Raw genomic sequence first — 8,488 nt, 5'->3', positions numbered from 1 at the left:
CCAGTTCTGCTCTGGGGCACCTCAGCCTCCGCATTTCCGGATGTTTGGAGTAAATCTGGGTGCTGGGATTGGACTGAACCCGTGAATGCCGGGATGCCGGGGCTCGCCCTGTGTGCTTGGGCTGGGTGCGGAGCAGACGGGGGATCCAGCAGTGGATGGGGGCCACACTGACCCCCAAAACCTGCCCGAGCCATGGCCAAGCGGGTCAGCATCAACTCCGTGCTGGTGGCTTTGCTGGCAGTGTCCCGGCATGGGCGAGCTCACCGGGCACAGGCTGGTGCCCACCATGTGCCTGTCCCGCTGCTGCCTGACCTCTCTCCCTTGCAGGCAGCCGTGTTGGCCCCGAGCCACTGCCGCAGGCACCATGAGGGGTCTCTGGGCCCTCGCACTCGCAGGGCTCGTCAGCACCTGCGAGGGGAAGGAGCTGCCGCCAGCGGAAGGTAAGGGGCAGCGGGAGCGAGGGCTCGGGGTCTGCCTGGGAGCGACCCCCTCCTCGCCTATTCCTGGGTCCCTGGGGAGAGGAGGGGAGGGCTAGGTCAGACCCAGGGATCGCAGGGCAGAGGTGGCTGGGGCACACCGTGAGCCATGCTGGGTCCCCACGTGCCAGGACCGCACGCAGGGGCACGCTGGCGGCCGGAGGGATGGCTGTGGACATTGGCTCCCTGCTGAGCACCGCGGCTTTGGGACTTTGCTCAGCATCCCATGCAGGCAGGGGGCCAGGGAGAGCCGAGCGAGCCCTGCCGTGGGGAGCCAGCCCGGGGACACCCTGCCATCGCCCCCGCAGCGGCTGAGCGCCGGGAATGCCCCGCGGCCCAGGCCGTGCTCATGGAGGGAGAGTGCTTGGCCGCGCTCTGGCTGCGAGACGCTTGTTGCCAGCTGGCGGCGAAGGCAGCACCGTCCGGCAGCGCGTGCGGGAGCCGGGTCCGGGCAGGAGTGAGTGGGGGCTGCTCACGGAGTGAGTGAGGTGGGCCAGGACCACTCGGGGCAGCGGTGAGGATGCACAGAACTCCCAAGGGGATTTTGGCCTCCGGCTGGAAGGTGGGAAGAGGTTTGGCCATGGTGCATGCCAACAGTGGAGGGCTCAGGGCTGTCACCATGCGGCTGGGGACAGGGGGACGATGACTGAGCCCATGGGGGTCCCGGCCAAGGAGTCCCTGGCTGCGGGGCTGCTGTGCATGGGTCCCGGCGTGAGGCCGGCCGCAGCTCGGGGTGAGCTCAAGGCAGATGGTGGGGAGGAGCTGCTGGCAGCGAAGCGGCGGTTGCATCAGTCTTTGCGGGGGTGGAGTGGTGGCTCATCTCAGCGGGGCCCCGGGGGCTGCCCGGCTTTGCCCATGCAAGGGACCCCACGGCTGGCACCGGCACCCACTGTCCCGCGTGGCACGGCTGCCTGGCTCCGGGCCCTTCGTTAGGGAAACGAGGGTTGGGGAGACAAGGTTTTCCCTTAGGGGCAGCACTGGGGCCAGGAGAGGCTTCAAAGCAGATCGCAGCCGGGGTGATGTATGCCTCACTTTCCGCCCCCTGCCCCGCTGCGGATGATCTCACTGCCGGCGGGAGGGAGCTCTGCCCCTGGCCGCGACACGTGCCTGCAGGGCCGCCTCCAGTACCGCAGCCCCCGCTGCTGCCACTGTGCCGGATGTCCCGGGGGCAAGGGGCACCTCCCCACGCTGCTGCTGGCCGTGTGCGAGTGAGTGGTCAGCCTCAGGGAGAAGCGCCGTGGTGGTGCCTGGCTCTCAGGCGGAGGTGGGCAGCGGGGCTGCGGGGGCCAGAGCTGCCGCCTGGGAACGGCCGAGGGCCGGGGAAGAGGCAGGTGAATCGTCAAGGGCCATCCCTGCTCCAGGGCTGGTGTGTGCGTGGAGACAAAACAAATTCCTCCTTCAATACCTCCTTGTTTCCTCCTCTGTCTTGCACCTCCCAACATCTGGTAGCATCCAGCGGAGGTGGATTGATGCTGCTAAAGTCATAATATATCAGCGCAGTTGCAAACAGCACCAGCATCCCCGTGATCATGACTGACACGGCATTTCCTGCAGCTCAACCTCTCGCCGTCCCCTGGCTTGGCTCTCGCGCCTGTCCCCTGGGGCCACCAGGTCTGAAAATGTCACCAGGATGGGACAGGAGGGTCAGCCGGCAGCTCTGGGTGCCGTCTCCCCACCTTGGGTGTCCGTGGTGCCTGTCCAAGTCTCCTGATGCTGCTTCCAGCCGTGGGGCTGTTTTGAGGCAAAACACGCAGCAACTGGGAAAAGCATTTCACCTGGTGAACTTGCTGTGGGAGGTGGCCGGGGCCAGCTCTGAGCTCACTGCCCGTCCCTCCTTCCAAACCTGCTGCTTCGCTCCTGGTGGGCTGTTTGCAAGGAGCCGGTGCTGCTGTGGGAGCTGTATTTGCTGGATCCATGCTGTCCCATGGCTGCCAGCGGCCTTGGCGTGCCAGGGGGCCAGGGTGAGCTCCCAGCGGCACCCCGAGACCCACCGGGACTTGGGGGCTCCGCACGGTCCGACCCTGCTTGTACAGCCTCCCTGTGCCCCCGGGGACACTGTGGTGATGTGCTGATTTGCCTTGCAGGGGAGCCGTGCCCGCAGCTCTGGGACGAGGATCTGGTAGGGGACAAGTATGAGAACATAACGGGTAAGGAAAGCCCCTCTCGCCCCGCAGATGAGGACCCCGTGCAGCCCTGACTCCCTGGGGATGGGCTCTGCGCCCTGCCTGGAGAGCATCAGCCCTCGGCACCCGTGCCAGGGCCAGGTCTCACCTCCTCCGCTCTGTCCTGCAGGTTTTAACCTGATTAAAAGGTTCGACCTGCTGAAGATCTCCTCCATCAAGAAAGTCCGCAACCCGAGGGGGCCGGTGGTGCTGCGGCTGGGCGCCGTGCCGCTGGTCCAACCCACGCAGTGAGTGTGGGCGGCTTGTGGGGTGGCCCTCGGTGGCCAAAGCACCACCAGGCACCGTCCCCACGTGTTTTAAGGATGGGGCCTGGGCGAAGCTCGTTAGGCTTTGCCCTTAGCTCGTGCTGGACAGTCCAGGCAGCTCCGCAGCACCTGGGGGGACACAGAGGTGCTGGTGGTGCAGCCCCAGGGATGCCCAAGCCACCTTCCTCCTAGAAAGTAAATCATGGGCTGCAGCAGCTCGGCTGGGTCATGGCCAGCCCTTACGCAACTGCGGCTCTGTGGCTGCTCTGTGTCTGCTCTCCCCAGCTTGGCAGGCGCTCGCCAGGGTCTAGACAAGCTCGAAACACTGCACAGCTCCAAGCAGGCACTGCTGGGTTTGCTGGGGCCACGGGGGTCTGCTGGGGGAGGCACATGGAGACTGGCCCTCGGCCCCACCGTCTCCGGCACGTCCTGCCCAGCTATGCCCAAAGCCGTGCTCACTGTCGTGCTGCCCCGCAGGGCTGGGGCTGGCAGGGATGCTGCAGCGTGGCAAGGTGGGAGGAGGTCCATGTCCTCAGAAGCTGTTCCTGGAGGAAGCTGCTGCGGTTTGCACGCCTGCCTCCTCCAGCCCGCCTGTCCCCACATCGCCTCAGGGCTGGCATGCAGCTACGCTGGGCACGGGGCTCTCCCAAGGGTGAAGGAGACCCAGCCTTGGTTCCTGACCTGGGCAGCCAAGTCCTTAGATGGCTTTGAGATGGCGGATGCTCCAGGCTGGTGTTGGTCTTGGCCAGGTGCCTGCGGCAGCCCAGAGCCAGCCCTGGGGAGTGCTCAGCACGGAGGTGGCCCCAGCAGCCAGGTTGCGAGCCCCGGGTGAGCACCCGTGGGTGCCTCTTTACCCTGGCCCTTGTTCCTTGGTGCCCCACAAGGACAGCCCCGTGCCCCACAGAGAGCGGAGGGGACCGCTGGGTCTGGCTTGCTTCCCACGCCTTGGTCCCGCTCCAGAGCGGTGGTTTGGAAAATTGCTGGTGCGGTGGAGCCGAGGCCGGGAGCTGAGCGGAGCCTGAAGCAAATATTTCTAGCGGTTGAGCGGGCTGCGGGCGAGCTTGGCACGGTCCCACTGGGGAATGGCTGCCATGCTCCCCGCCATGCGAGGGGGGAACCAGGCTGCCGGCGGGAGGTGGGCACCACGGCTGCCCCCAGCCCACTGCCTGCGTGGGAGTATCTGTCCCACAGAGCTCGCGGCGTCAGGGACACATTTCCCGGCTGCCTGGAGAGAAAATTCAATACTGTGGTGGTAAGTGCATGGCCCCGGGTGCTGCAGCTGTCCCAGGAGGGCCATGTTTGGGGATGCGCGGTGGAGACAGTGGCTGTGCCGTGGGGCAGGGATGGGGATGGCAGCTGGAGGTGCCTGGGGCAGGCTGGCCTGTCCGCTTGCGCGGGGATGCTCAGTCCCCTCCGCCGTGTGGGCGTCCAGCCGGTGCGAGGGATGCAGGGCTGCGCTTTGGGGGAACGGTCCAAACTCTCCGTGCCTCGCCAGGACGGGAGGAAGCGTCTCTGCCGTCTGCCTCATGTTCAGCTCCTGTTGCGTAAGTGCTGGCATCTCCAGCAGCCACAGCCCGCGTGTTCAGCCGAGACACAAACAGCTCCAGGTCCAGGTGCTGCCGCGTAGGGCTGGGGCTGGATCCGCCCCGATGGCATCCACGGTGCCACTGATGGGGACAGACCCAGCGGGACCCATGGGGGCTGTTGGGGTGATGCTGCTAGTGGGTGCCGTGTGGGTGTTGGGGCCGGTGCTGCTGCCGGCCTCGGTGCAAATGCCAGCATCGGAGCTCGGTGCAGGGTCCGGCCGCCCCTGATGCCTGTCCCCGCAGGCAGGTGTTTCCCCACGGGCTGCCCCCCGCCTTCACCCTCGTCCTCACCTTGCTGCTGAAGAAGAACAGCACCGGGGAGCATTGGTATCTCTTCCAGGTCACCGACCGGCAGGGCTACCCCCAGGTACGGCCCTGGGGCGGCGGGACGCACCAGCGGCAAGGGGACAGCCGGGAGCCGTCCCCGAGCATGGTGTTGTTCCCTCTCTGCTCAGCTCTCCCTGGCCGTGCACGGCCCCGAGAAGAGCCTGGAGTTTCAGGCCAGGGCGCCGGGGACCACGTTTGTCAGCGCCGTCTTCGCGGGGAAGGCCGTGGCGTCCCTCTTCGATGGGCGGTGGCACAAGGTGGTGGTGGCTGTGCAGAGCCGCGCCATCTCCGTCCACCTCGACTGTGCCTCCATCTCCTCCAAGCCTCTGGCACCCCGGCGGGCGCTGGCCCTGGAGGGCAACACCTTCCTGGGGCTGGATGCCATGCGCGGCACCCCGATCCGGGTGAGTCCCTGTGGGGGTGCGGACACGTTCTGCTTGTGGTGCAGGATCCGTCCCAGCCTGCCCCTGACCTGCCACCCCCTTCCCACTGCAGTTCGACATCCAGCAAGCTCAGATCTACTGTGACGCCGAGCTGGCCAGGCAGGAAGGGTGCTGCGAGATCTCAGCCAGTGGGGTGAGTCCCCCCGAGCCCCCACCCCGGTCCCAGCCGGGCCCTGGCATTGCCCTGCACGGTCAGGGGTTTCCCCAGAGGGGAAACTGAGGCACGGCGAGGGCAGGTCTCTTTAGCCAGAGCTCCCCTGTGGGTCACCTCCTGCTCGTGGTGGCTGGGGACGCAGGGCAGCTCTCCACCAGCCCTGGGACATCACTCGATGCGTGTCCCCGTAGCCAGCGCAGGGCATGGTGCAGGATGCATCCCTCTCCCAAATCGCACTGGGTGCTCGGGCAGGGCTGGGGCTCCTGGCTCTCACCCCAGCAGCCTCTCATGACCCCCCTCTCTCCCGGCAGTGCCTTGTGGAAGTGCCCAAGACCCGTCGGCAAGCAGAGCTGATGCAGAGCAGCAACCTCATCGAGATCTCGCCGCAGCCCGAGGGCCGGGTGTACACCCGCTGCTTCTGCCTGGAGGAGCCGCTGGGCGCGGTGAGCTCCCGGCATCGCTCCGGCAGCCTGGCACAGGTCCCCATCCCGGTGCGGGATGCTCCTATCCCCACAGGGTGGGCAGCGCTCGGCTGCTGCGCTGGGTGCCTGGTGCTGCCGAGCCGGCAGCCACGTTGATTCAGCTCCTGGAAAAGCCCTGTCTCACATTTTCCACTGCGCCAGGCTCGATGCGAGGGGAGGGAGGGAGTTGGCGGCAGCCAGACGCCAGGGATTGAGGGAGGGGAGGGCTCCTGCAGCCCCGCCACCGGTCTGCACCGGCTAAGCCGCTGGCTCGGGGCTCAGCCCGAGGCAGGTCGCACCCATGGGTGCCCCACACAGGATAACCTAGGGGTGCATGGGGAGGTAGCACCTGGGAGTGCACAGCCAGCATAATCCAGGGTGCATGGGGAGGTATCACCCAGGGGTGCACAGGCAAGTAGCACCCATGGGTGCTCTGCTCTCTCCACAGCAGCCGGCAAGGACCTCAGGGAGGACTGGCCTGAAGGGAGATCACGGGGAGAAGGTGAGGGGAGGTGGGAGAGGGTGTCCCTGCCCGGCTGCACCAGTCCCGGCACTCCTGGCTCCACTCCCCCTCCTGCTGGTGCCGGTGCCGTGCAGGGGTCCATTCGCTCCCCAGGCTGGGTCTGTCCCTGCTCCATTCGGGAACTTTCTGCTGCTGCCAGAGCTGCAGGGACGCCTGCAAAAGCGGCTGCTCTGCTCCCCCGAGCAGGAATTGAGGCCCCACTTAGCTCTCTGCTGCTGCTGGAGCGATCCCAGCCGTGGCCAAGGGCCTCTTTGTTCCCTCTGAGCGTCTCCGGAGCGCTGCCGGAGCTGGGAAGCATCTCCAGCATGCTCCATGCCCCATCCTTGCATGGCCCTGTCCCCCCGGGGCTGCTCTATCTCCACAGTGGGATCCTGCTGGGGATCCCCAGGGTGCAGACCAGGTCCCACAGTGTGGGCTGGGGGCCATGGGGCTGCTGGGGCTACGAGCCTGCCCGGCTTTTCTTTTCACCCTCTGCTGCATGTCGCTTCCCTGCAGGGTGACAGGGGACCCCCGGGCAGCCAGGGACACCCAGCGAGGGGGTGAGGTGTGGGGCTGGCCCCGGCTGGGGAACGGGAGCCTGGGGGGCTGCACTCAGCCCTGCCGGCACCTGGGCGCGGGGTGTGGGCAGCCCCGTCATGCCCGGCCCCGGTCCCGTGGGAGCACGCTGGAGTAGCTGGTTTGGCCCGGCGGAGCTGCGGTCAAGCGGACCCCCGGGCAGCCAGGGACACCCAGCGAGGGGGTGAGGTGTGGGGCTGGCCCCGGCTGGGGAACGGGAGCCTGGGGGGCTGCACTCAGCCCTGCCGGCACCTGGGCGCGGGGTGTGGGCAGCCCCGTCATGCCCGGCCCCGGTCCCGTGGGAGCACGCTGGAGTAGCTGGTTTGGCCCGGCGGAGCTGCGGTCAAGCCACAAAGCCGCAGGGAGGCGGGGGGCATGCGGTCAAGCCACAAAGCCGGAGGGAGGGGCGGGTGCCAGGCCAGCCGCTCTCCTCGCCGCCCCGGGGATGCGGCAGGGGGGAAATGCTCTCCTCGGTTTTCCCTTCTCCGCCACGGGCATCCCCCTGTGCCCACGGGCACCCTGGGGCTGGCAGGGAGAGGTGCTGCTGGGTGAGCCCCATGGGTTTGGAGGGCCCAGGGCAGCAGGGCGGTGGCCGTGGGGTTGCGGGTGCTGCAGGGTTTCGGGTGCTGCGGGCAGTGAATGGAGCTGGTGCAAGCCACCATCCCTGTCTCTTCCAGTGCCCACCCTGCTCACCGCAGACGGCCTCGGCAAATGTGAGTGTGCTGCCGGGCAGCACCGGGCTGTGCTGGCGGGAGGAGATGGGGACCCCGACCCATTTGCTGGGGCTGGGCTGTGAGCTGGGGCCAGCAAAAGCCACCAGGGTGCTGGCCTGGGGGTGTCACCTGCAGCTCTGCCATCGCTGCCAGCCCCCTGTGACCCGCAGCTTGGCAGCATCTGGTTGTGGGAAAGGTCTCTGATCCCTTCCAGATGTGGCCCCATTCCTATGGCAACCTCTGTCTGGAGTCATGGGGCTGAAGGCAGGGGGACGGTGGATGTTTGGGACCCCGTGTGCCCCATGGGGCTCCCGGGGTGGCACTTGGGGACAGGGTGATGGGAGGATGGGGACCGCAGCGGGGACAAGGCTCTCTCCTGCTGCCGTTTGAATGCAGTGTGCCCTTGTGGGGCTCCGGGTGCTGCGGGACACCTTTCTCCTCTCTCCCTAGGTCACGCTTGGTCCCCCGGGTCCAAAGGTAGGTTTGTCACCCCCCAGGACACGCAGAGCCCAGCTCTGGCAGGGATGGGGCCATGCAGACCCTCGGCTGTGCCCGGAGCATCCCTGCCCGGGAGCGGTGGGCCCTGCTGTGGGCACACGTGTGGACATGGGGACACCCATTCCCCGCCTTGTCACCCGCACCTCCCCTCTCTTGCAGGGCGGGAAGGGCGAGCGCGGCCTGCCCGGCACCGCTGGTGGCAAGGGGGAGAAAGGCGACCGCGTGAGTGTCCCCAGCCGCGTCCCAGGCAGGGACCCCCCTGCCCTGGGGGTGCTCCCTGCGGGGGTCCCCAGCACATGGGGGTCCCCCTGCCCTGGGGAGCGC

At 67.5% G+C, this 8,488-nt stretch overlaps 1 protein-coding gene across 1 annotated transcript in view; it reads left to right on the top strand.

The window, feature by feature from the left end:
- Positions 1-364: 364 nt before the first annotated feature.
- The window catches only part of COL16A1 (collagen type XVI alpha 1 chain), a 32,736-nt gene continuing 24,612 nt past the window's right edge, over positions 365-8,488 (top strand). The window contains 10 exon segments of the mRNA XM_019473525.1: positions 365-440; positions 2,561-2,623; positions 2,769-2,886; positions 4,734-4,857; positions 4,946-5,221; positions 5,313-5,393; positions 5,726-5,905; positions 7,631-7,666; positions 8,117-8,143; positions 8,324-8,386. Of these exon segments, the coding sequence (XP_019329070.1) occupies positions 365-440; positions 2,561-2,623; positions 2,769-2,886; positions 4,734-4,857; positions 4,946-5,221; positions 5,313-5,393; positions 5,726-5,905; positions 7,631-7,666; positions 8,117-8,143; positions 8,324-8,386 (1,044 nt within the window).

This window comes from Aptenodytes forsteri, unplaced genomic scaffold, assembly GCF_000699145.1.
Source record: "Aptenodytes forsteri isolate BGI_AS27 unplaced genomic scaffold, ASM69914v1 Scaffold7, whole genome shotgun sequence".
Taxonomy (NCBI): Eukaryota; Metazoa; Chordata; class Aves; order Sphenisciformes; family Spheniscidae; genus Aptenodytes; species Aptenodytes forsteri.
The sequence above is the reverse complement of the archived record's forward strand: the minus strand, read 5'-3'. Positions and strand labels throughout refer to the sequence as shown.